The sequence below is a fragment of the Fusarium oxysporum genome, chromosome 9 (assembly GCF_000149955.1).
Source record: "Fusarium oxysporum f. sp. lycopersici 4287 chromosome 9, whole genome shotgun sequence".
Classification (NCBI taxonomy): Eukaryota; Fungi; Ascomycota; class Sordariomycetes; order Hypocreales; family Nectriaceae; genus Fusarium; species Fusarium oxysporum.
The window spans coordinates 811,076-834,826 of record NC_030994.1 but is presented as its reverse complement, the minus strand read 5'-3'; the positions used below and the strand labels follow the sequence as shown (position 1 = coordinate 834,826).

General features: G+C 48.8%; 10 protein-coding genes and 1 non-coding gene across 13 annotated transcripts; 6 read left to right on the top strand and 5 right to left on the bottom strand.

Annotated features, from left to right (window-relative positions):
• The first annotated feature begins 85 nt into the window (after window positions 1-85).
• Window positions 86-3,692, top strand: FOXG_09164 (uncharacterized protein). The gene has a single exon (XM_018388203.1). It carries the CDS (start codon window positions 819-821, stop codon window positions 3,333-3,335), a length of 2,517 nt encoding a protein of 838 aa, XP_018246225.1. The 5' UTR covers window positions 86-818; the 3' UTR covers window positions 3,336-3,692.
• A 214-nt stretch (window positions 3,693-3,906) lies between these two features.
• On the top strand, window positions 3,907-6,724 carry FOXG_09163 (L-lactate dehydrogenase (cytochrome)). Of its 2 annotated transcripts, XM_018388201.1 has the most exons (5): window positions 3,907-4,099; window positions 4,151-4,494; window positions 4,542-5,002; window positions 5,054-5,262; window positions 5,313-6,724. In XM_018388201.1, exons 1-5 carry the CDS (start codon window positions 4,045-4,047, stop codon window positions 5,474-5,476), a joined length of 1,233 nt encoding a protein of 410 aa, XP_018246222.1. In that variant the 5' UTR covers window positions 3,907-4,044; the 3' UTR covers window positions 5,477-6,724. The 2 variants fall into 2 exon arrangements, with proteins under 2 accessions (XP_018246222.1, XP_018246223.1); XM_018388202.1 differs by having other exon boundaries at window positions 4,542-5,262.
• On the bottom strand, window positions 5,347-6,708 carry FOXG_09162 (alcohol dehydrogenase). The gene has a single exon (XM_018388200.1). The coding sequence runs from the start codon at window positions 6,513-6,515 to the stop codon at window positions 5,550-5,552; it is 966 nt and encodes a 321-aa protein (XP_018246224.1). The 5' UTR covers window positions 6,516-6,708; the 3' UTR covers window positions 5,347-5,549.
• Window positions 6,725-6,729: 5 nt separating the features above from the next.
• FOXG_09161 (uncharacterized protein) lies at window positions 6,730-9,422 on the bottom strand. The gene is made up of 5 exons (XM_018388199.1): window positions 9,102-9,422; window positions 8,917-9,057; window positions 8,757-8,866; window positions 7,646-8,703; window positions 6,730-7,597 (listed from the first exon to the last, which is right to left on the bottom strand). Exons 1-5 carry the CDS (start codon window positions 9,156-9,158, stop codon window positions 6,930-6,932), a joined length of 2,034 nt encoding a protein of 677 aa, XP_018246221.1. The 5' UTR covers window positions 9,159-9,422; the 3' UTR covers window positions 6,730-6,929.
• A 656-nt stretch (window positions 9,423-10,078) lies between these two features.
• FOXG_09160 (uncharacterized protein) lies at window positions 10,079-11,073 on the top strand. The gene has a single exon (XM_018388198.1). It carries the CDS (start codon window positions 10,191-10,193, stop codon window positions 10,857-10,859), a length of 669 nt encoding a protein of 222 aa, XP_018246220.1. The 5' UTR covers window positions 10,079-10,190; the 3' UTR covers window positions 10,860-11,073.
• FOXG_09159 (uncharacterized protein) lies at window positions 10,103-12,765 on the bottom strand. The gene is made up of 3 exons (XM_018388197.1): window positions 12,377-12,765; window positions 12,180-12,321; window positions 10,103-12,127 (listed from the first exon to the last, which is right to left on the bottom strand). The coding sequence occupies exons 1-3, from the start codon at window positions 12,583-12,585 to the stop codon at window positions 11,156-11,158; spliced, it is 1,323 nt and encodes a 440-aa protein (XP_018246219.1). The 5' UTR covers window positions 12,586-12,765; the 3' UTR covers window positions 10,103-11,155.
• Window positions 12,766-13,830: 1,065 nt separating this feature from the next.
• On the top strand, window positions 13,831-15,385 carry FOXG_09158 (uncharacterized protein; the record flags this gene model as incomplete). Its single annotated transcript, XM_018388196.1, has 4 exons — window positions 13,831-13,983; window positions 14,073-14,347; window positions 14,404-14,960; window positions 15,036-15,385. The coding sequence occupies 4 exons, from the start codon at window positions 13,831-13,833 to the stop codon at window positions 15,383-15,385; spliced, it is 1,335 nt and encodes a 444-aa protein (XP_018246218.1).
• A 722-nt stretch (window positions 15,386-16,107) lies between these two features.
• On the bottom strand, window positions 16,108-17,441 carry FOXG_09157 (uncharacterized protein). The gene is made up of 2 exons (XM_018388195.1): window positions 16,963-17,441; window positions 16,108-16,914 (listed from the first exon to the last, which is right to left on the bottom strand). Exons 1-2 carry the CDS (start codon window positions 17,291-17,293, stop codon window positions 16,217-16,219), a joined length of 1,029 nt encoding a protein of 342 aa, XP_018246217.1. The 5' UTR covers window positions 17,294-17,441; the 3' UTR covers window positions 16,108-16,216.
• Window positions 17,442-18,327: 886 nt separating this feature from the next.
• FOXG_20001 lies at window positions 18,328-18,443 on the bottom strand. Its single transcript, XR_001936400.1, has one exon. It is a non-coding gene; the product is annotated as a 5S ribosomal RNA (ribosomal RNA).
• A 1,069-nt stretch (window positions 18,444-19,512) lies between these two features.
• On the top strand, window positions 19,513-20,228 carry FOXG_09156 (uncharacterized protein; the record flags this gene model as incomplete). Its single annotated transcript, XM_018388194.1, has 2 exons — window positions 19,513-20,171; window positions 20,219-20,228. The coding sequence occupies 2 exons, from the start codon at window positions 19,513-19,515 to the stop codon at window positions 20,226-20,228; spliced, it is 669 nt and encodes a 222-aa protein (XP_018246216.1).
• Window positions 20,229-21,188: 960 nt separating this feature from the next.
• On the top strand, window positions 21,189-23,734 carry FOXG_09155 (uncharacterized protein). Of its 2 annotated transcripts, XM_018388192.1 has the most exons (4): window positions 21,189-21,985; window positions 22,064-22,079; window positions 22,230-22,452; window positions 22,511-23,734. In XM_018388192.1, exons 3-4 carry the CDS (start codon window positions 22,416-22,418, stop codon window positions 23,053-23,055), a joined length of 582 nt encoding a protein of 193 aa, XP_018246214.1. In that variant the 5' UTR covers window positions 21,189-21,985; window positions 22,064-22,079; window positions 22,230-22,415; the 3' UTR covers window positions 23,056-23,734. The 2 variants fall into 2 exon arrangements, with proteins under 2 accessions (XP_018246214.1, XP_018246215.1); XM_018388193.1 differs by lacking the exons at window positions 21,189-21,985; window positions 22,064-22,079 and having other exon boundaries at window positions 22,189-22,452.
• The last annotated feature ends 17 nt before the right edge of the window (window positions 23,735-23,751 follow it).

The window sequence follows — 23,751 nt, the reverse complement described above, 5'->3', positions numbered from 1 at the left end:
TTCAACCTGCCGAGTCATTGCCAAGTGAGGCTGTGTACGCCAGCCTCGTTCACAAAATATCAGGCTCTTTTTCATTAAATGCAGTCTTTATTCAAGTCTTTTTGGTGGTATTATCGCCCAGGTTGAGAATTAGTCCGTGTGGGTGTCTCAGTTGATCCTTGCTGTGTTCATCTCGGATCGAATCTCGCTGCCGCTTTTTCTACCAATATCTAATTTGAGGCGAGTAATATACCATCAGCGACTCTTCTCTAATATTTGATGACTCTTCTCTTATAACTGAAAGGACCTCTTCTTCTTCTTTACCGCTTCTTTCTTCCTTCTCTTTGTCTCCATCCCTTGGCCCCCAAGCCCCGCTTCACGAACCAACCTGCGCCGCGTTTTAAGGACTTTGATAAGTCTGTTGGTTGTATTGATCTCGAAATAACCGCCTGATATTTAACTTGGCAGCGGCTCTGCTTCTTTTTATAGCGACTGCCTACTACTCATCATCTACCAAGTATTCTACATCTCAACTCTCCCTTTTTATTTCTCTTCAGCGTGTATTCCCCTTATTCAAACGCCACTAATAAGAAACACCCCTGCTCTTTTTTTTTTTTTTTTTTTTTTTTTTTTTCCCCTTCTTCTACTCTGTATTCTTTTTTTATCTTTGGCGCCAGCGCCAAGAGTGGAGAACCGGAATCTAGCAGCCGAGACGGGGGTCAAAGACACCCGGTTTCCCCCCGAGAATCACGGAGCTTCAACGGCGCCAAAACGACTTCATCTTCGGGCAGCCGAACTCAAAACTCACCAAACTCACTCTCTCACGATTGTATGTGACAATGCCGGATATGCTGGACCCAGGTACTCCGACCATCACGCCTCCCGTCTCACCAGGCGGTGGCGTCGAGAGGCGTCGGTCACGGAACCCTCTCAAGAACATGATGCAGCATCTCACTGTGGATCCTCCCCCGGCTGATGACGACCGAGAGCCCAGGAGAGCTTCTCTCATACGGAGAATCAGCTGGCGCAAGAGTCGCAGTCCCTCGGCGCATTCTGATAGATCGGGAGGGCAGCCGCAAGACCCCAATTTGTGCACTGCGTGTGCGGGTTGGGCGGCTGATATCGACTCTACGTTTGACACCATGGATGATTTCTTCACGAGAGCTCTGAATCCGACGTCTGCGGATACGTTTGAGAACAAGGAGCATTCGTTAGGGCGGTTAAAGGAGCTTGAAGAGAATCGCTTCATGACAAAATGTCCCCTCTGCAAGCTCTTTCTCTCAGTGCACATTCCCAGCGAAGGAGAGGGCGATCTATATCTCTCTGGTTTCTCAAGTCGCGATACAAATTACCTCATCGACAATCAGAGCATGTTTGAGCAGGGTCACTCAGCAAAGAATAAGATCAAAGGCGTTAGCCCAGCATATCTAGGCGTCGTGCCCAAAAAGAGCGGTGATGGCGCGTTGAGCTGGGATGTGAGCGCTGATTGGTTCCGTGGGTCTGGTATGCTCTATCGAACAATGCCTGAGCCACCGAATGAACTTCTCAGCGCTAGATCAGAAGGGAAGCATTCGCGTGCGAATTCTATGACCGATAATGCCGGTTGGCAGAAACGTGGTATTTGGGGTCGTGAGTTGGAGGGTGTTATTGATATGTCTATTGGAGTGGATTGGCTACGGTTCTGCGAATTCTATCACCAGGGACGATGTGGCCGAAAGCCCGTTACGCGAGAGATGCCGGGTTTCAAGCTCGTCGACTGCGCAAAGAATCCTCCTCAGGTGGTCACTGCGTCCATCACAGAACGGTATGCGGCTCTGAGTTATGTCTGGGGAAACAAGACGACAGAAACATGGCCCAAGGTTGTATGGGATGCTGTTATTGCGACTAAAGATCTCGGTATCAGATATCTCTGGGTTGATCGTCTTTGCATGGAGGAGGTTCAACCCGCGGAGCGGATGCAGCAGATTGCAAGGATGGATGATATCTTTGAAGGTGCCATATTAGCCATCATTGCAGCTTGCGGTGAGGATGCGGATTATGGCCTTCCTGGCGTGGGATCACGAACACGACCGGCTCAGCCAAAGTACGAATTCGTCAACTCCAACATCACACTTGTATCGAGTCTTCAAGATCCACGGTTGGCGATTAAGAACTCAACGTGGTATCAGCGAGGCTGGACATATCAAGAAGGTCTTCTTGCGAGACGGCGCTTGATCTTTACGGATCAGCAGATGTATTGGGAATGCGAGGGCATGTGCTGTCCTGAGTCGCTCATCCTACCGCTTGAGTATTACCATGACATGGAAGAGCAGCGGATGTGTGACTTTATGCGTCCTGGTCTATTCAACGGTGTTTCATTCGTCGATGGAAGCTGGGAGCGTTGGAAGAGACTACCCGGCAAGGCTGAAGACCCAAGTACGCTCAGCATCTTCCGAGAAGCAGACCAACATATCGGAAACTACACAAGACGAGACTTGACTTATGACCGAGATTCGCTAGATGCGTTCCTCGGAATGTTAAGACGTCTCGAGACCACCGTCGGTCGCGGTAAGATGTTCAACATCCTCGGCATTCCCCTCTGGGCACCACAAATGGATCAAGGTCCAGCAGTCCAAGGTCTCCCACGCACCCGCGACATCTTTGCTCTCTCAACATGTTTCTGGCACCACAAAGAAGGTGTCATCGCCACAAGACGTCCTCACATGCCCAGCTGGACATGGGCAGGCTGGAAAGGCCCCGTTGATCTCTACTCCTCTATCACAGTAGTAGATCCTGACACAAAAGCCGTTCAACGCAAGCATAACCACCATCACTACGTCTCTGCCACGCACGTATCGCGCAACGACCCTAATTCTATCCGCTGGACATACTCACCCAACATCGTTCTCGTTAACCGCGACGGAAGCGTAGCCTATGACTTTGGCGCCTCGACCGCCGTAACTGGCATGCCCCCCTCACCACCGAATCTACACATCCGCCCCTACGGCATCCACGTCCCCAATCCCTTCGTTCTCGACCGCGTAAAAGCACGTTCTCACCCCGACGGGTGGATCTTCAACCGCGTCAGCGTAGACATACGGATGAGTCGCGGGGCCGGTTCAATGCGAGAGTACATTGAGCGCCATGCGCGCGGTGAACAAATGACGGTGCTGTGGTTTGTGGAAGAGGCGCTTGTAATGCTTCTTGTTGTTGAGAGGACGGAGAGGGAGGGGAGGATCGTGTGGGAGAGGGTTGGGAGGATGAGGATGGGATTTCCAGAGGAGGCGAAGGATGTTGTTAAGAGATGTGGACGGTTGGAGAAGATGGTGGAGGAGTTGCCGCTTCGGAGATTGGGAGAGGATATTGTTATTGAGTAGGGGAGTGTGTTATTAGGGTAGTATATATTGTAATATCAGGTATTTCGAGTGAAATGGAAGTCTGATGAGTTAAGCAAGCAAGCAGGTACTTGGTGAATGAAGCAGTCGTAGTTCTTGCTCAGAGTTGACTTCGTTCACTGTGAGCCGAACCAAGTTGTGTTGGAAAGATGTTTCTGGGAAACTTTAGTGAGATGAGCCTGCATACGGCCAAAACCTTCATCTTCTCATCATGACTTGCTCAAATCATGGTATCGAATTACGACAGTAGCACGATGGGCTTCACCATCCCGACAATCGGCTGAGCGCTGAAACTCCAGATTAAAAAATGAGATAAAAGTTAGATAATGTGAATTCTTGTATGATCATACAAATCTCTTGTATCCATTTCTTCATAAGTGAGTGCTCGTTTGGCTCAACTGAGGTACATCGGAGAGAAGGCCGAACAAGGCAAATCTGGGCCACCGGCAACATGACCGTGTCGATGCCGCGGTGCCACTCGCGCCAAAATAGCCCGAGAGACGGGTCATGATGAAAGGTGAGGAGTCCGATTGCGGGGACTGATATGGCACTAAGATGATCTACGGATACTACGTAAAGATATAAGAAGACGGCGCATGATGAGCCGACGATAACAGTAGAACCTCAATCCAAGTCGAATACTGTGACAATCAGGTTTATTTCAGTGGACTGAACAATTGTAACCGCCATCATGAGTGATCTCGCAGCAATGGAGTCCGAATCTCCCAACATCCCCTCCCCTCGAGGTATTCACCCTCACCCTCACCCTCTTACACTACGCTCACTAACATCTCCAGAAATCCAACTCCCCTCCTCCGTCCCCTCCCTCGATCAAATCCTCTCAGCACACGACTTCTCCCTCGCGGCGCAAAAAGCGCTATCACCAAAAGCATGGGCCTTCTACTCCTCCGCCGCCACCGATTTAGTCACAGTCTCCAAGAACAAGGAACTCATCCGCAGAGTCATGCTCCGCCCAAGAATCCTACGAAATGTCGCTGAAGTCAGTATAAAGAGGAATATTCTCGGCCTGGAGAGTAAGGCGCCGTTCATCATGTGTCCTGCTGCCATGGCGACGCTGGCGCATCCGGATGGTGAGCTTGGGTGGAGTAGAGCAGCTGCTAGTGAAGGAATCTTTGAGATCGTAAGCCACTTACCATGTTCAAAGTGAATATCTACTGACCTTGTTAGATCTCGAGCAACGCTTCATACTCTCTCCCCAACATCATCGGCGCAGCTCCATCAGGCCATCCCTTCTTCCTCCAACTCTACGTAAACTCTCACCGCCCCAAAACAATTGAACTTCTCCGCCGCGCTCGCTCCCTGGGCATAAAAGCCATCTTCGTAACCGTCGACGCCCCCGTTCCCGGAAAACGCGAGGCCGATGAACGAGTCCCCCAAGCTGTTGTTATAAAATCTGCCATGAGCGGTAGTGAGAGCAGTAAAGATGGTAAGGGCAGTGGACTCGGACGGTTGATGGGGCAGTATATCGACAAGAGTCTTTCGTGGGAGGATTTGGAGTGGATAAGACGGGAGAGCTCTGTGCCGATTGTGCTGAAGGGTGTCCAGACTGTGGAGGATGTCAAGTTGGCGGTTGAGTATGGTGTTGAGGGTGTTATGTTGAGTAATCACGGTGGAAGATCTCTCGATGGGTAAGTTCACTGCTATCCACTTGAAACGGACGGTTTCTGACAGATCTGCAGTGCTCAGGCTTCTATCCTCATCCTTCTCGAGGTCCGAAAGCGGTTTCCCGAAGCCTTCCAACATCTTGAGATTTTCATCGACGGAGGCTTTGAACGTGGATCTGATATCCTCAAGGCTATTGCCCTAGGGGCTACTGCTGTTGGAATTGCAAGACCGTTCTTGTATTCGTTGGTGTATGGTCAAAAGGGTGTTGAGCACCTTTCACAGAGTAAGGTATCTGAATGGTGTTTGTGTGGTAGTGACTAACATACTGTTTAGTTCTTAAGGATGAGCTTGAAACATCTATGAGACTTGCTGGTATTACTAGCCTGGATCAAGCGACGCCTGAGCTCGTTAATACTTTGGATGTTGACCATTTGGTTACTTCTGGACGTATTGAGCCAAGCTCAGTATCACGAAGAGTCAGGTCTTCAAAGCTGTAGGAGAGGAGTTGCGGGATGTTTGACTATACCCATTATGAATTGATAGAGATAGAATCACTTAATAATAAAAGTCCTACGATGAACTCTTCAATCTCTCCTGAAAAGCCTTGACAGCATCAACCAACTCCCCATCCCCATCCAACCCAAGCCCCTTGGCCCTACTCGCATCAAACCACGGCGGCCAGCTCTTAACAATCTTATACAACGCCTCATCCTGCTCTTCTTTAACATAAGCTACCGCCTCTTTCCCACCAACCTTCTCAACAGCATCGAGGATATCCTGTACACTTACAGTAATACCCGGAAGATTTACAATCCTCGACTCTCCAAACTTGTCAGCGGGTATATCCTTGACCTTGATCAGGTTCTTGATGACAGTCGCTGGGCTGCAGATCCACATTGATATATCCTTCGGCACGGGGAGGACGTTAGGAATGCCCTGGAGACTTTCGCGGACTATTCCTGAGGCGAAACTCGATGCTGCGGCGGAGGGCTTTCCAGGTCGAACTACCACCGTTGGCAATCTCACGATGCGCCCATCGATCAAACCCCTTCTCGAAAAGTCATTCACCAACAACTCAGCGATAAGCTTCTCCGCACCATACGAAGATCTCGGCTGCGGCAGTGTCTGTTCCGTAACATATCCCTCCTCCGGTCCATAAACAGCACAAGAACTTGAAAACACAACTTTGACCCCGGGGAGTTTATTCCTCAGGGCATCGAGAACATAGCGCACTGAATCAACGTTGACTTTAAGACCGAGATCGAGATTTGCTTCTGAACCGCCGGACATGAGCCCGTGGAAGAGATAAACTGCTTGGAAGGGCTGAGACGTTATGAGTTGCTCGACGACAGAGGGATTGGTGAGATCTGCGGCGAGAGAAGTTATGCGTTGGGCATGTTGAGCTGGAACGGGAGGTTCAGAGATGTCGGTTATTGTGAGATGGATAGAGGGTGAGGAGTTGAGGAGGGGGGCTATGATTTCTTGGCCGATGAAGCCACCGGCGCCTGTGATGAGGATATGCTGTGTATTGGCCATTTTGGTGTTTGCTATAGCTAGGCTAGTGATTGTGTTAGTGATTGTGTTAGTGATGAGGTGAGTGAGTTGATGTGTTTAAATGGTTGTCTCATCGGATAAGATTGATCCACTATCGCGGGGCGAATGAGGTTATCCGTGTCCCCCGCAGAAGATGATGCGGAGTCGACGGAACGAAATCCGAGATGGACAAACTGTGGAGAGAAACTGCAGCAGGTGGAGGGGATCGTCATGTAGATTGGGGGAGCAGATATGATACATCTCTAGCCATGGTTCACTCAGATACGGGGTAGTTATCCGATCACGGAGTCTCTTTCGGCCATACAACGGATAAGAATCATCTCTTCAGCTTCATACCCAAGTCCTATCACATACAAACAACCAGGTATTCCCAAACAAAACGCCCGTTCAACCATCCTATTGCGGCCTCATCCCATAATCAGCCTCGGGATACGTCGGGAGCGACTGTCCCGAAGCATCAACCGTAAACATACTCGGATCAAACCTAAAAACCGGCGAGAGCCCAAAACTCATATCGTAGTCAAAGAACGTATCCCCATCCATATCAGTATACACCTGATTCCCCGGCATCACCATATCAACATGCTCAACCGCATTATTATACACCGCAGGCTGTACCTGTCCCAGGTCTGGTGTAGCCAGTGTCGCAGTCATGCGCTCCAACCCGCCCGCCATGAGATTCGCAAGATGCCACTTCCCAGCTTTCAGCGATCTAAACTGCCGGACCAGATTCGTCGTTAGATCGTGAACGCGCTGGCGCTCGATCAGATCGCTGCCGTACTTCACTGCGACTTTTATGAGGAACATGCAGGCAAAGGCGGTCATGGAGAGCATGTACGAGGGCATTCCTACGATGCCGACTGCGACGTCTGGGTCGGTTATTATGAGGTCGATGATGGCTGTTGCGGCGTTGACGGCTTGCATTGCGCAGTCGAGGAAATAATGAGGGATGGGGGCGTCGTTGGAGAGACCGCGGAAGATGTGTGAGTAGAGATGGATCTGGGCGAAGTTGTAGTGAAGGATTGTTCCTTTTCGAGGGAATGAGCCGATTTGGGTCCATTGCTCTGCGGGAGGTTAGTATAATTCGGGGATAAGCGCTGATGTTGACTTACCAGGTAATTCTCCCATCCATCGAGTATACCACTCATCCAACTGCCTTCTGAACTGCAGTATGTGATTCAGGTATACCCTCGGAATCGGCTCACCCTTATCCGTCCCAAAGAGCTCACGGATATTTCGCAGAATACTAACCAGCATAACCTGGCCAGTCAACCGCTTATCCTCCTCCGTCGCAACTGGTGACTTCAAGAACTGCTCCCATCCCTGAATCGACGAATCCTCCTGAACAATCGAAGGCCGTCCGTACAAAGTAGCAAGGTGTTGATCACAGATGTACAGTATATACCACAGTCGAGCACAATCCGCCGCCTCCTGACTCTGCTCCTTGATAGCCTGGTTATAGCTATTATGCAAATTACACTCCGCAGCGCGTCGAATAGCATATCCCGAGAGCATCCAAGAAAGATCGCTGAGCCAATATGAAGCAACACACATAGCGCGAAGATAATCACGATCAATGCGGCGCTCAAACATTGACTTTTCCATGAGGCGTCGGAACTCTCCACTGCAGATTCCGTAGATGTTATCGGCTTTTGGGTCGTGTAGTGCAGCTACTGTGAGTGTAGCAGCGGAGAGGATTGGACTCTTGCGGCGGAGCTCTTCGAGGGTCATGTATCGACAGCCGATTCCGTACATATACCGATCTAAACGGTCGCGATACAGAGAAAAGAGACTTTCTGCATCTGCTAGCGAAAGCGCACCGCGAGCGATAAAGTCGTTGATGGCGTTTCCTTTTTGGGCTTCAGGATTATCCGGTGATCGTAAAGCACTGAGTTTAGTAAGAGTATAAAGTGAGTGAATAGGCACATAAGGAAGGCCCTCATCCTCAGGCGTCGCTTTTGGTGAGTTATCACATGAGGGACCACGGAATTCCTCTTGTGATACAGATAGGTGATGTGACGTATTTGCATGGTCGTCTTTAGGTGGTGACCCTTCTTCTCGGGAGTTGATGCTCTGTAGGGGTGGAAGTTCTGGGAGGCTGAGTTTGGTCATGACTTGTCTTAGAGCGCTGTGCATTTGCTCTAGATCTTGGACCACGGATTCAGAAAATCTGAATGTTTTGGTTATTTTAAGATGGTGAGCGATAAAGGGGTTAAAGCTTACTGTGACTTTTCATCCATGATGGTTTGGAGACTTTTGCTCAAGACACATCCTAGATTTCTCTCTGCGCATCTCCGACATGGCGGGCCACTTTCATCCATCAAGCATTTGATCTATCACCACAATTAACTCTCACTCATACTCTGCGGCTTCTCGGTCTCACCTTGTGTTTCCGACATGCTGCGCACGCCTTGATCTTGCGTGAGATCTGAGGAACAGTACCGTCGTTAGACACGACGCCCGTGATGCTTTGTCGATGAGAAGCTGTTCTCCCGTTCCCATTTGGACGAGCTGGTGTCGGGGCCTGTCTTGTCAGCCAATTCTCATAATGAGGACGTCAAGACATACCGCCGCATCAGCGCTGGTCGCCGCAGCAGAGTCCGACCACGTTCTCTTAGCCATCATGAATGCTTCTGTTTCCGTCTTGAGTCCCTGTCAATCACTCAATTGACCGTGTCGCGTGAATGAGTCGATCTTCGCGGCCAACCCCTGAACACCTTCAGAGCGTCAAGAATGACGCACAGAAGCACAAAATCGCTTATTTCTTAGACATACGCTCAGCGGCATATGCATATCGCAGGGGTTAATACCCAGGGGATTGCAGCTTTCGGCAAAAAGAGATCAGTTCTTCAGGTTAAAAAGAGTCAGGCAAATGTCCAAGTTAAATGGGGAAATGTCCCCCGACTTGGACTAATTACCTCGGGCCAATTAGAAGCGTGGTATTTTGCTCAAGAGGACCCGTAGTTTGCCTCCCCGCAATCGCAGAGAGTGCGGGGTAGCCGAAGTAGGAATTTAAAGGTTGACATTCAACCTGGACTGGCTTGGCCAAGACTGAGTAAAGAGATTTGAGAGACTCAGCAAGCATTGCGATTAGTCGGTATAATTTCCATGATTAGGCGAATTCAATGTAGAAAGCGCTATTTCTTGTGAAATAACTTAGAGTACGAGGGGTAGATCACTTGCTCATGGTCATTCACCAGCATAAAGTAGTCATGGGCAGTTGACTAAGTACCTGGAAAGATAAAATTCTGATTGCCATGGATCTTTGTTAGAGATGAATGAAGGAGAACAACACAAGATTAACATAGATTACAACAGCTAGCAGAGATCAAATTCGGATGATATCTCGGCTAGAGTCTGGCAACAGTCCTTGTTATGTAATACTGTGCTTGATGTTGTGAGAGAGATATGAATATAGAACCGCTACGACGTTAACCGTCAAAACCTACGGCCACAAAGTGGATGAGAAAATCTACCCCAAGGCAGTCGCGTCGATCATAGCAACGTTCAGCTGCCTGGTCAGAGCACGCACGTCAGCGACGTCACATCCCCCCACCGCGGGGCGACAACAAAAAAGTCCCAACTTCTCAACACCAAACCTTCCATCACCACGTCAAACCCTCCCTCTCTATCACTCTTCACCTCAGTAATCTCAAAATGCCAAAGAAACTCTCCAAAAACCCGCTTCCGCCGAGCACCTCAACCCTCTCTACAATCTCAACAACATCAACATCATCCACCGCCCTCCCATCCTCCCTCGCCGATCCCACCCTTCCGCTCCCCAAGCTCATCGTCTTCGATCTCGACTACACCCTCTGGCCATTCTGGGTAGACACCCACGTAACACCACCCCTAAAACCCAACTCCTCACACACAAGCGCCACAGATCGATACGGCGAGGACTATGGTTTCTTCAGCGACGTCCCTGCCATTCTTCACGCCCTGCCGCGCGCCGGTATAAAAATCGGCGTGGCATCGCGAACTTCTGCGCCGAGCCTTGCGCGCGATTTGTTAAAGATGCTGCATATCACTGGACCAGAGGGCGGGAAGCCAAAGAAAGCGCTGGATGTGTTCGAGGGCTTGTTGGAGATTTATCCAGGGTGCAAGATCAAGCACTTTGAGAGCTTGCAGAAGAGGACGGGGATCAAGTATGAGGATATGCTGTTCTTCGATGATGAGGTGAGGAATAGAGATACGGAGAGTTTGGGGGTGACGATGTGTCTTGTTAGAGATGGGGTTACGTGGGGGGAGCTTGAGAGGGGTGTTACCCAGTGGAGGAATAGAAGGGGATATATTACAAGACCAGAAGTTCCAGAGATGGAATAGACTTGGTAACGTCATTGCTAGAATAGAGTTCAATAGAGGCACGCGGCATAGAAGATCAGGATTAGGGAATAGAATAAAGAAGGTAATTGTTCAAACATTAACAGGGAATCACGATTATGTATTCACAACCTTATCACCGCTTCAACGGGAGGTTCTAAACATGATACGCCAAACAGAAAGGGATATACTCCGTGTACTTCAACCAATATAGTCCATCTTGTACTTCAAACCATCTTATCCAAAATTTGCTTCCAGGGTATGCCAGTCTTCACCATCTCTAGGATATAATACTTCTATCACGCAGTAGTCGTCTGTGCCGCGACAGGCTTGTCGTCCTGCAGCTTCAGCTTCTCGTTCACGTCATCGCTCAAGAGCGCGTCGTCGGTCTGAACGCCGTCGTCGTGTGTTCCTTGAGGAGATACGGGGTGTCCGTTTCCGTTGAGGGCGGCTGCGTCGTTGGTTTCTGCTGGTGTTTCAACGACTGTTTCGCCGCTGGAGATTTCTACAACAGGCGCGAGACCAAAGGTCTTGGGGATTGTACAGATTCTCTCGTTTCGAGGCTGTCCGTCCTTGGAACCCTTAGCCATACAGACTAGTCTTCCATTAGAATCCTCCTCCCACAATAACGGCCCGCTAGGAAACGTCTTGTGTCCATTCTCAAACTCAACGACGCCCTCCCAGTTAGGATCAGGGTTGCCGAGTTCTCCAAAGTTGTAGTCAAGCTCGCCGCCATACTTCTTGGGAATGTTTCTGGGCTCAATGTACTGCTCCAGCACACTCTTGACCTCATTATGACCAAGGATGAAAATCTTAGAGACAGTGATAGGATCGAACCAACGCTTGATCCAACCCCAAACAGTGCTGAAAAACGCCGGCGCACCAATCACGAATATGCGATCCAGCGTCTCGGGGTAATGCGCCGTAGCAAGTTGTGAAGCAGCCTGCATATGCTGCTTAAGATTCCAGAACTGCTTCAGCCCCACGCCCGAAATATCCACAATGTTTGTGCTCAACGTAATAGGAACCTCGGGATGTTCGCGATCGAGGAGTTGTGTGCAGAACGGCATGTTGAAGCGCGTCAAGTTCTCGTACAGAGCGAATAAGCGCAGCAGGCCGCTTGGCGTCTTGCCGTCCGACTTGGCTTTGGAAAAGGTACTCGATGCGCCGACCTTTTCATACTCGTGGACGGTCTTGGAGTCGAGGGTCTTGACTTCAAATACGTAAAGGGGAATTCCGCGACGGTCGCGTCGGCCGGTCCATTGGGGGTACTACAGATGAAGAGTCAGCGCTTGGCATTCCCGAGTATTCCGAGAGACATACGAGGCGACGGCTGAAATCGTAGGCGCTTAGATCAATGGTGTCGTATAAAACGTCCAAATCATTTGCCTTGCGCCAATCTTCTGTCTCCTTGAATTGCTGATACGCATCCTCGACATTCCATCTTCGCGCGCGCAAGTATCGCCTGTAGAGAAAAGCTGTTAGAACCCTGCTTACCAATCGCTTGCCGCAAAACCTACAAGATCAAAGGATCATCATGAGAAGGCGGAGGTCCAACCTTCAAAAGACCCCTCTCCTCAAGGACCTTCTTAAACTGCACAAAAGCCTCCTCCTGCTTCTGCGTCAAATGCCCCAGGTGGCCATAAGGATAAGCGTAGTCTGCAATGGTAGAAGCAGTAGAGGTGATGCGAGCGGCTGGAGCGCCGGTAGCTTCGAGAGTAGAAGCCATGGGGGACAGCGAGATCGGAGGGTATGATATGATAACCCGGAGATATGGATTATTTTCTGGTCTGTGGGTGGTGGTTTTGAGGGAAGTGAATGGAAGGGAGGGAAGAAAAAAAGAGACTGCATGAAGGGGAAAATGTGACGGAAGCGCCGGAGTCGCTGACAATGACGACAGTGGAGTTAGATTGGATCTGACAGCGGAGACTGGGGGGCGATTTGCGAGTTTTAGGGCTGTGAGTGGGGATTAGAGTTGTCATGGACCTGATGATCCGAAAGCCGGACAAGTCGGCCGAGAATAGTAAAGGGAGGAATTCTGAGACAAAGAATATTATTTGATACATGATTAGTATAGGTTTAGACAGGACTTGGTAGACAGAATAGAAGAAAGTCCCGTGGTGAAGTCTACTCAAGTGACGTTGAAGGCAACATGTGTGTGGCCCCGTCATGTCCCAACCGGAGAATCTTCATAATTTTATCATGACAGAAACAATGAAACTGTAATTGAGGCATCATGACTTCGAATTATTAGTGGAGCCAGCAGAAACCTCGCTAAAAACAACTCACGTTGTTGCGGGCGTCATAGTGCGGTACGGGCCGCCCGAGGCTCATGCAACGCGCGTTTACTTTCAACGGCCAAAATCACAAGCATCCGTAACCCTTCGGAGCTTTTACAGTACAAATCTTGGGGATCTACCGTAGGGATTGACGTTGTTCACAGGGCTGAAACAATCTGCGCTTTGATGCTGATGTATGTAGGACGGTGCCTGGTGATGCTCTTCACATGTTTCACGGGGTGTCGAGAATCGTGTGGCTTTTGCAGAAACGGTTTATCGTGAGGTTTTTACAGGTCGTTGAATCAGAGGTGTTAGGTGGCACTTTGTGTGCTTCAAGTTCGTATAACGTGTAGTAGCCCAATACCTTATCACTGACAACTTCATATGGCCTGAAAGCATCAACCTCAGGTTCTGATTCAACAACACTACAAATTCCTCTATGAATCACTGATATTGTTAGGGGTTATCCTTTTCGAAATTGCCAAAATGCATGTCTTAATATTGCTTCATCACTCGCTTCAAGCATGGCCGGAACTGTCACGGCTCCAGAGAACCGCTATTCTCAGATTTACTAACGTGACTTAAACATCCTTCTTCACTGCTTTCAGTACCCTTTCAGAAGAATATAATAAGGGCTCTCTGCTTCTCTTCTTCAAATCACCATATTTCTCTTGACCTAGTCCTTGCCTCTCATCATGGAAGGCTCGCAAGAACCAGCGCCTATTCAGGCCAGTCTGGACAACCCTAGGAAGCGCGCCGCCAGCAGATCTCCCTCAATCCCTCCACCACAGGCTCAGCAGTTCAAAAGATCTCGCTATGAAGTCGATAATCAGGATACTAACGACCATGTGAGAGTCCCATGAAGTCGTACATGACCTCATCATCGACAAAGCACCATGATAGCCTCTTCTTCATGAGCTGACTTGTATCTTAATAGGTCATGTTTCAACCAGCTCCTATTCGAAGTATTCTTCCATCCGCTGCTCTTCTTGGGTATATAAAGGAGACTCAACCTCGCCCTTCGTACTTGGAAAAAGTCGATAACTGGCTCGAAGACACTTACCCTTCAGATCTACGCAAGACATCACGTTCAGACTGCTTCATTCTAGACAAGGACTTCGAACCCATACTCCTAGAAAGATCTCATTCTGCTCCAGCCATTATGTCAGGTAGAAAGAACCTCACCGGTCAAGCTGTCACCTTTGAGCTGGCGTTTTCTCCTAAATCCTCCCTCAAACCCTCGTCTCCCGGATTCACTTCTAAAGAAGGGGGGCCGTCTATCGACCCGACACCAACTATTTACCAACAGCCACTGGGACTCCTAATCGATCCAACGGGCCTCTCGTTGAGAGTGCGCTTTACAGGGACTGTAACCTGGCTCTCAACAATATCCTTCTACTCGACTCTCGAACTGAACTCCCGCCTCATATCTCAACACTTGTCGAATCCCTCAAGAAAGGTCGATCTTCCCCTGAGCCTATACCCCAAGATAACGATGATCTCTATGACATGGAGGCAGGTGCCAGCGAAGCAAAGGTTGAAGACTTTGTTCGAAACAACGTCATTCCCCTTAGTTCCGGTATAGATAAGATCAAGCGCAGCGATCGTGTCTTTGTAGGTAGGGCCATTATTCCCATCACTAATCCCTATGCGAGAATCAGTGTTCCTGTTCCCGATCTCCTATACGGGTACCGCTTGTCTGCCTTCGAACAGGACCAGCGAATGCAGATCGCTACATGTGGTAACTTTGCGTTCGCAAACAGCGAAGGCCTCACCTTTCCCTTCTTCGCAGTCGAGTTCAAAGGCGACGGACCATCCAGCAAAGGTAGTCTCTAGGTGGCGACGAACCAATGCCTGGGAGCGTCCACGGCCTGCATCCACATCAGCGACAAGTTGAAAGACAGACTTGAGAAGTGTACGGATATTGAGTCCAGCAAGCCACTTGATAGCACGAGCTTCAGTGTTGCCATGAATGGAACCGAGGCTCGATTGCATGTCTCTTGGAAAGATGGAGAGTTCATATATACGCAAAAGATCAAGACGTTCATTCTCCAGCGACCTGAAGAGTTCCTCGAGTTCCGCAGATTCGTCCGGAATATTATCGATTGGGGACGGGATGAGCGCTTGGAGTGTATAAAGTCCGGTCTTGATGTTTTGATCGAGGAAAGGGAGATGGCGACCCTGAAGAACAAGCTTTCTCGTCCGAGGTCCAAGTCCGGGGGTAGCGCAATCCGCCTACAACCATACTAGAGCACCTTGGTGGAAGTTCAGTCCTGTATAGAGACGATTGGAGGAGCTATGGTTCGGGGTTTTGGTATCTAATATGGTCAAGAGGACCCTTGTCTCTGATGACGTTGAACAGCCGTCGCGACCGGCAAGTCATCATACATGAGATTGAAAGACAGGGAGACTACTGAGCGTTGTGTTATCTGGCGTTGTTTCGGGTCATTTTTGGAGCTTGTATTTGGCATATGGGAGATTCAGAACTTTTATAAGGGCGTTTCGCTATGGTTGGGCCTAGGTTCTAGAGAGTGTGGTTGGTCCAGATAGTCGGATAATTGCTGCAACGAAGGATCCCAGGATCAGCTCAGAAGTCCATTGTTTCTAGAAATACATAGGATCCAATATTTGGATACATTTGCGAGGCTCGTTTCTGTGGCTCCATCTACCATCTAAGAATATTCTAATTATATTTAAACGCGTAAGACTCGGATGAAATTCTGATGATCTACATACCACCACAGGTATCACTCGAGTAGGAGACCAATAGAGGGATGGGTTGTGGAGGAGTCGTGGAATAGAGCTGGGGCGGGTCAAGAGCATCACAATCTGGCATCCTTCGTCATATTCAGAGACTTTAGTCTTCATGCGAAGATGGAAGACTACAAGCTATCGTTACTATAGGTGCAGTTTTGCAGGCATTTTAAGCCACTTGGATGTGTAAACGAATGGGGCACTTGGATGCGACGACATTGTAGGTATGAGAGTTACATTGTAAAACAAATGGCTTGGCTTGCTATTAATCTATCATCGATTCTCGTCTTCAGTCATCGAATCTCCTTATCAACACCACCCCATTCATTACCACGACGTGTGTCCTCCATCAATCACGAGGTTATTCCCCGTCATGTAGCTACTCGCATTGCTCAACAAGAACAACGCCGCACCCTTAAACTCCTGCGTCTCCGCCAATCTCCCCATTATGATCTCCCTCTCCCACTCCTCCCGCATACCAGGTACTTCCTCAAAGTTGCTCGCCACCATAGGCGTCATGATATGTCCAGGACTAATACAATTGACGCGAATCCCTCCTGTGCCGTCTTTCTGAATAGGACTCCATTCCATAGCAAGGTTTCGCGCCAGTTGGATAACAGCTGCCTTGCTAGAATTATAAACGGGGGAAATAAGACCGCGGTTCGCTTTGAGGCCGGAAATACTGGCGATGAGGCAGATGCTTCCGCGTTTCTTGTACTTCATCATTTGCTTAGCGGCGGATTTGGCGGTCATGAAAACACCGGTGTAGTTGATGGAGAGCATGTGTGCTACTTCATCTGCTTTGTATTCCACGGTGGGCGAAATGTGCTGGACGCCTGCTGCGGCTATCACGCCGTCAAGACCTTGGTTCTCATCTGCGATGGCGGTGACGAGCTCATCGAGACCTTCGGCGTCTGATACGTCTTGTTTGCGGTAGTGTAGAGATCCGCCCCATTCTGGAACGACGCGTGCTTGAGCTTCATGCCATCCTTCGTCAGGCTGATCAGCACGATCCAAACAATACACTGTACTTAAGTTAGTTCCTGTTTAGTTCAATTGTGTGGTTGACATACCTTTTCCACCAGCTTCAACAAGACTCTCAGCCAGAGTCAATCCAAGACCTTGAGCACCACCTGTGACGATAAAGACCTTTCCGGCGAGTTCAAAGTCGGAGAATCGCTTGCGACCGACATTTGTTCCTCGCGGTAAAGTGAGTTCATGAGCAGGATTCTCTCTAGGGTCTGGGTTCATTGGTTTTGCGCTGTCATTTTCTGTGGTGTGCATTGATCGTTGGCAAATTGGCTTGCAGAGGAATGGTGTTTGCCGAAGAGCAGCTATCCGTCCATGAGAGTATGTCTTGCTAGCGATTGAGCAAGTTGCTCGCTTGAGTATTGATGCAGACATGTTGAGAAAGCTACCGTGTAAGTTGAAGTTGAAGTTGCGTAAGATAGAGATCAATTGACAAAGACATCAGGATTTGACCGATATCGTGAAACTTTGTAATCATTCATCTCAATATTTATATCGTTCAGTCTGAAATTTTGTTACCAACACTGACCATTTCTTTTGCTGAATCTGACGTCTCGGCTACGTAAGCATTACCCAGCCCATCTGACCAAAACCTCCCAACACACGATGACACGGAGCTTCTTAGCCACGAGAATGCCCTCAAGTATATGGGGCAGGGATCCATACAATCTTTTGTGACCGGAGCTTCATGTCCGCCTGTAAGATCTCTCATCTCAAGATCATGTTATCAGCCTTAACCCCTTGGCGTGAAGGCAATTGACGTCTCAGATGCATCATCTCCCAAGGCTCCAGTTTTTAAAATATGAAACAGAGATAAGGAGGCGAAAAGTCGTCGTGACAGCTGTGGCTGTGGACGGTACCTGAATTATTCCCTGCCACGCCCGCTTGATGGGGTGTGAAGCTGACATGCGTGGCCAATGGGGAACTTGGATTGCCATCCTTTTTGTGATGCAATTGTTGCTCATGGGAATCCTTTGATCGGCGAGAATACCGGAACTCATGCTCCGTTGTATTTAACTCATAATTAACATCAACTTGTAAAGCTGTTTATTCCATATGTCGAGCTAGGTGGTTTCAATGCTCTGGGAGATCTAAATGGGTCATTACGTATGAGGCTTATGGCGAAACGGTGATCAACACCATTCTGCCCCGATTGGCGACCATCACAACCTCTTTCAAATCATTGGCTTTATGGAGAGTTATGATTGATGCACGATTAATCAGTCCAGCCAATCTTCTACGGTTCTACACTTACATACCTGGCATGTCAACATGGCCAATTCGCACTGGAGCCCCTCAGCCTCGGTGTACCTTGATATAAATCCCATGTTAAGAGGGAACAGCACTAAGAGTTTCTCATCATAAACCCATTTACAACTCCCGGCAGCAAAAATGAACAAAATCAGCAAAACATACAACAGTGAGGATTCCCCAGTCGTCACCGACCTGAGTACTAATTCACCGCTTCTCGGCTTGACGATGGGAGAGCAGACGGGATCCCGTATTCTCCAAGAGCTATGGTCGTATGTGACAGCAGACCGTAGTAGCTGCAACATTAAGAGTCATTCTGTGGTGACTGTTGGTGTATGTCTCTATACTCCTTCAACCGGGTGGTTCAATAGAGGCGAGTCTAGCATATTATAAGCCGCTGGTGTTCGAGTTTCGGGTATCTTTGTCAGATTGAGAAGAGGCCAACCTTTGAGAAGGCCAATTTAAGTTTTGAAAGCCTCACCCAAGTTCATAATTGCCTCTTGAAGGATACATCAGAGCATCCTTAAGTGTACATTCTGTCGATGGCAGGGGAAGCAGCTCGAAGCTACAACTTCTTCTAAGGCCATCAATTTGCCAACAAGCAGTGTATCATGGGCAGTTGATTGGCCCGTATCAACATTTCAAAAAGCTATTATGCTTCAGTTGAAGCCTCAAAGTTTATGTGCGGTGGTGAAGTGACCTTGATACTCTGTTTTATCTCGAGATAGTTTGAGGTTATATCTCACATGTAATGAGACACCCCCCAAGCTCATTACAAACTTGTGAACGTTGTGAGCACATCTTCAAGCTGTATCTTCCACGCTACATCGTCCCCATATTGCGTTTGATGTTCCCGATTGCTCTCAAACAACGGCTTCCTTCATCACTTATTGTCAACATCGACAAGCATGCCTCCACGAGGACGAAATATCTGCAAACAAAGTTGCTGGCTGCGAAGCTTGTATGGATCGAGATTTCCTCACATACTCGCGTTGTGATGCTTTGCCAAACGTTGTTTCTGCAGATAACCTATCACTCGCGAGAGAGTCGGAGGCTACAACCACACTATTGGTGATAGCAATAGGCGTATTGAACTTAACTTGCGTGTCTCGATGATTCTCCTCTCCCTCAACTTATTTATTACGACGCCTGGGCCATAACTTACCTTCAGATATCTCGGGAAAGAGACACACAGTAGAGTCCCTGACTTCTTCTCCAACCAAGACACACCAGGTCACTTCAACCCTACACTATCAATATTGCTCATAGCTGCAGAGATAGCTGTATCTTCTTCACTTCATCATTTCCTTATTCCAGAGCATACGAACGAGTCGTATACCACAATGCCACGCCATCGCGAGATTTGCTATGGGCTTCTCATCAAAACTCCGGGGCTATCGTTCCCCTATCTCACCAAGACAAGCCCCCAATTTTCAATTGCCTGTACAAGAGTCTTTAGCGGCTCACCTCTGCCACCAAACATGACCCCAACGGAGGTAGAAGACAACATCTGCGAGTTCTTAACCGAATGTTATAGCAACTTCCACTGCCTCACCATTTGCCCCAACCACGATCTCGTCGCGCCACCATGCGCATGTGAAGAAAAGGAGACTCAATACTACGATCACATTGCTATCAGTCTCAACAAATCTTGGGAAAGACCTATTGATCCTAAAGACGTCAAATTTATAGTCGAAGCAATCTTGTACGCTCGAATCGAGGCCATCAAGAAGAAGGGGATTAAGAATGAGATCGGGCGGGCAGATAACCTCATCCTACTCAACGCTCACATCCTCGTCTGCACATTCGCGGAGTTCAAGCATAGCCATGGTTACCGTCCTGTGGACAGTCTTTTCTGGACCGTCACTGGTGCTATTGAGCAGAAACAAGAAGCTAGAACGAGGGTAGAAACGGTTCTCAGGCAACGAAAGGCTAAGAACGTCAAGTCTGTTTCGGATGCTGGAAATCTTTCTGTGGCAGATTCGGCTGTCACTGACGAAAGGTTCGTAATGCTTTAGACCTGTTATCGCTGTAAGCTGACTCTCAAAGGAAACAATGAATGGCTGGCTCTACAAGGCCTCGACTTTTGCAACGAACCGAAGATTGTTTGGACGTAGCTTGGGGCTATACATAGCTTGTGTCTATGGAGAAGCGAAAGGGGTTTGTGCAGTTTGGAGTTGGGGATATTGATGTTCAATAGCGGACTCTGGCTAAGAATCATCGATTTTGAAGCTGCCAAACGGAGTTATCCATGCCGCAAATGAAGACACCTGTGCTTTCTCACCAGCGAGTCCCAAAACGGACGTGCCCTACACAAGACTTGAGCAGTTTTTCTATGAGGGTATGAACCTTCTTGGTGTTAGCAATGTCTTTAGGTAGGTAGCCTCAAGAAGCAAAAAAACTTAGGATGTCTACTCTAAGTGATAAAAATATTTAGGTAAGTTTAGTGTGAATTTAGAAGGCTTCTTATTAGTTATTTTTATCACTTAGGATGAAGGTCTCAAGTTTTCATGCCTCCCCTAGGGTAGTCATCCTATTTGAGTTTGTAGAAAAAAGTTGTCAATTCCGAGTGTGCTGTCGCCCTGCCATGAAGCATTGAGAGATGGTACAGGGTAACTCCATTTCTAACGTATAATGTGGAAACAGGTTAATATTCAACAGCAAGGCCATATCCTCAGCCGACCGAAGTGCTCAAATAAACTCTCGATATCTATCAAAATCTTTCTTTTACCCTACGGGGTTCTTATATATTCGAGAGATGTCGTCGTGAAGTTCATAAAGGGGATTTTAGCCGCTCACAAATCGATTCAGGTTCCCCCCCACCTATTGGAAATGTCCGATTCTCATTGGCTGAGATGTAGTTTGCGCGGTTCAGCTATGCAGGGGCTTGGGCCTTGGTAAAAGCTGGCATCAGGCGATGACGAAAGTCAAAGCTCGAAAGTCAGCTCTTTTTTCGAATGACGATGAGAATTGAAGTGAGAGTTGTTTTGAATATTAAATGAAATCGACCCCAAAAAGACTAGAGGTAGCTCATAATACAGCACGAGTTCATACATAGAATAATTATGCTGTGACGAATTGTATTTCAGGAAAGTTCTCCGATTAGTGGCGCCTTCACGTGCTTTCGAACAGGTTAATTGTCGTCATCGAAGCCATCACCACCTCTAGATAAGCTTGGACAAGCGTTTCAGTTGGTGTCGTGTACAACCAATGGATACACCAAAGGACAAACCTATCAAACATAGTCTAAACACTCAGTACGACCTCTACGAAACCACAATCAATATTAATTTCCTCATCTTCACAGTCTCAGACAAACTCCCTTACCAGCCTCTTTGTCCCTTCCCCCCCACCTCGAGCTCCCGTCGGGTCTTAGATAGCGCCCAGCCCCTGGTCATCCCCCCCTCTCAAAAGATAGGCAGCCGTTTTAGCGTCTCAGCTGCTAAACCGTGCTGGAAACCAATCGCTGAAACCTGTCCTGAGCCCTGGAGCTTGGGGCACCTCAATCCAAAGCGGGGGCGGGCTCCGTCACTGCCACAGTCCATTCCATCACTCTCCCCTGCCTTGATTCTTACCCACTTCCAAAAGCCCACAACTTGTCTTCTCTTCCTTACGACATCGTTATTCATCAGCATCTTCGACTCGCAATAACAGCATCAGCTCGTCCTCAACGACTTCGCGAGCGCACTTTACCCTGAGCCTATACTAGATCGCATCATTTCTCGACTCTCTTATCTCTAGACGCAATGGCTCCCCCGCCGAACCCCAATCTTCCTCTCCAGGAGAGGCTTCTGGCCCTTGCAAAGACCCTCCAGTGTACGTGGTATCTTGAGATGCGACCTGGCGCGCAGACATCACAATGAGATCGCATTGCTAACTTGGTGTTTCTTATAGTCGGTTGGTTTGTAGGGTACGTCTTGTCATGAACTTTACCTTTGTCCCGCTCTGCCTCGGTGCGACGAAATGGCCACGATAGCTGTTTTGGATCTTCAGCCTCCCTCTTTGGAGCTCCCATCAACAAATAGCCAGATCTGTGACTGACAAGCTCTCTTGACTATAGACACCTCACCCTGATCCTTACAACGGGCCGATATTTCTTGTCCTGGATTCGAATGAACTACTACACCCGCATGGCTCAGCTCTCCTACCGTACTGCCTTTATCGCTGCCGCTGTCACCTATGGCATCGTCGTCTACAAGACCATGCGCGCTCGCGCAAGACCGGCGCCCGAGCTGCTCCCACCCCCATGGCTCTCCTTTCTGATGAGAACATCCAGTACCTTGGTAAGAGCTTCTGAAGCATATCTTGCTAGATCTGCGCAACCTTGCTGACCTCAAAAAGCCATGGCCCTTGTGTGGCTTTTCTCTCCCCAGTACCCCCTCGCCTTGATCCCTTACACGATCTACTCGGTCTTCCACGTTGCCACCTACACCCGCGCCAACCTGATCCCCGTTGTCCTTGCGCCCAAGCCTGCGCCCGAGGCTGCCGATGGTGCTTCTCCTAGCCGCCAAGCTGTCAACAGCCCTCTTGCTAACCAGATTGGCGCCTTCGTCAAGGAGTACTATGATGCTTCCATGGCCATCGTCTCCTCCCTTGAGATCGCTCTCTGGGGACGTATTCTCCTCTCCGCTATTCTCTTCCAGCGCCGATCTTGGATCCTCATTGTTCTCTACACTGCTTTCCTCCGTGCTCGTTACAGCCAGAGCACTCATGTCCAGAACTCTTTTACCCAGCTCGGTGCTCGTGTCGACTCCCTCGTTAGTGCTCAGGGTACTCCCCCTGCCGCGCGACAGGTCTGGCAAGGTGTCAAGGAGGCCGGCAAGCAGTTCCACGATGCTACTGACGTCAGCAAATACATTAGCGGCCCTGCTAAGAAGACCTCATAAGCTCGAGACGACGATACGCAGCTTCAGGTCATTCTGACTTGATCATACTTAACGGATATGAATTGAGACATAGCGGAACCAGACAACATTGAAACACCATGACGCTACGATTGGACTGGCTGCTTTGCAGCTAAACGCGACGACGATTTCAGACTGGACAAAGAACATGGGTGTAGCGAGTACAACTGCACAACCATGGGAACGTGGAAAAGAGGCTTGGCCTCGTGACTGTATTTTTTTATTCCTATACTTGGAGAACTTTTCTGGCGACTGTTCTCATGCGCATGCGGAGGGAGCTTTGTGGGCCGAGCAAATCGACTTGGTGCACAAGATATTCAGGAGGAAATGGAAGTGGCCATGGGAATGATGGGGGAGATAACGAAGGAGACTGGATGGATGGGTATGGATTTCCTGGTGTTAGCTTTATTGTATTGGAATTTCAGGTTTGATCATGACTTGTGCCGTTGTTACAGTGATTTGCAGCATGATAAATTGTTCATTGCTCAAGTATAGCTTCTTGTGACCTGTAATTGATATTCCCGAGGAAGACATGGCTGTATACTTGGCATCGAAGCATGGCACGTTCTCGGAGAAGCCATTGAGAGTATTCGATGATATAAGGCCCGGCTTGGTCTCGATTATAGTGTTCAACGAAAAACGAGGCTTCTATTCAGCTGCATTCTTTGCTAAATCTTG

Bases quoted from the DNA above. Each gene is read 5' to 3' on its own strand.
- FOXG_09164 (XM_018388203.1), top strand. From the start codon at position 819: ATGCCGGATATGCTGGACCCAGGTACTCCGACCATCACGCCTCCCGTC.
- FOXG_09163 (XM_018388201.1), top strand. From the start codon at position 4,045: ATGAGTGATCTCGCAGCAATGGAGTCCGAATCTCCCAACATCCCCTCC. The intron at 4,100-4,150 runs GTATTCACCCTC...TAACATCTCCAG, and splicing joins CAACATCCCCTCCCCTCGAG to AAATCCAACTCCCCTCCTCC. The intron at 4,495-4,541 runs GTAAGCCACTTA...TGACCTTGTTAG, and splicing joins GTGAAGGAATCTTTGAGATC to ATCTCGAGCAACGCTTCATA.
- FOXG_09162 (XM_018388200.1), bottom strand. From the start codon at position 6,515: ATGGCCAATACACAGCATATCCTCATCACAGGCGCCGGTGGCTTCATC.
- FOXG_09161 (XM_018388199.1), bottom strand. From the start codon at position 9,158: ATGATGGCTAAGAGAACGTGGTCGGACTCTGCTGCGGCGACCAGCGCT. The intron at 9,058-9,101 runs GTATGTCTTGAC...CTGACAAGACAG, and splicing joins CGACCAGCGCTGATGCGGCG to GCCCCGACACCAGCTCGTCC. The intron at 8,704-8,756 runs GTAAGCTTTAAC...CAAAACATTCAG, and splicing joins ATCATGGATGAAAAGTCACA to ATTTTCTGAATCCGTGGTCC.
- FOXG_09160 (XM_018388198.1), top strand. From the start codon at position 10,191: ATGCCAAAGAAACTCTCCAAAAACCCGCTTCCGCCGAGCACCTCAACC.
- FOXG_09159 (XM_018388197.1), bottom strand. From the start codon at position 12,585: ATGGCTTCTACTCTCGAAGCTACCGGCGCTCCAGCCGCTCGCATCACC. The intron at 12,322-12,376 runs GTAGGTTTTGCG...TTTTCTCTACAG, and splicing joins CATGATGATCCTTTGATCTT to GCGATACTTGCGCGCGCGAA. The intron at 12,128-12,179 runs GTATGTCTCTCG...CTTCATCTGTAG, and splicing joins ACGATTTCAGCCGTCGCCTC to TACCCCCAATGGACCGGCCG.
- FOXG_09157 (XM_018388195.1), bottom strand. From the start codon at position 17,293: ATGTCTGCATCAATACTCAAGCGAGCAACTTGCTCAATCGCTAGCAAG. The intron at 16,915-16,962 runs GTATGTCAACCA...ACTTAAGTACAG, and splicing joins TGTTGAAGCTGGTGGAAAAG to TGTATTGTTTGGATCGTGCT.
- FOXG_09155 (XM_018388192.1), top strand. From the start codon at position 22,416: ATGGCTCTCCTTTCTGATGAGAACATCCAGTACCTTG. The intron at 22,453-22,510 runs GTAAGAGCTTCT...GACCTCAAAAAG, and splicing joins TGAGAACATCCAGTACCTTG to CCATGGCCCTTGTGTGGCTT.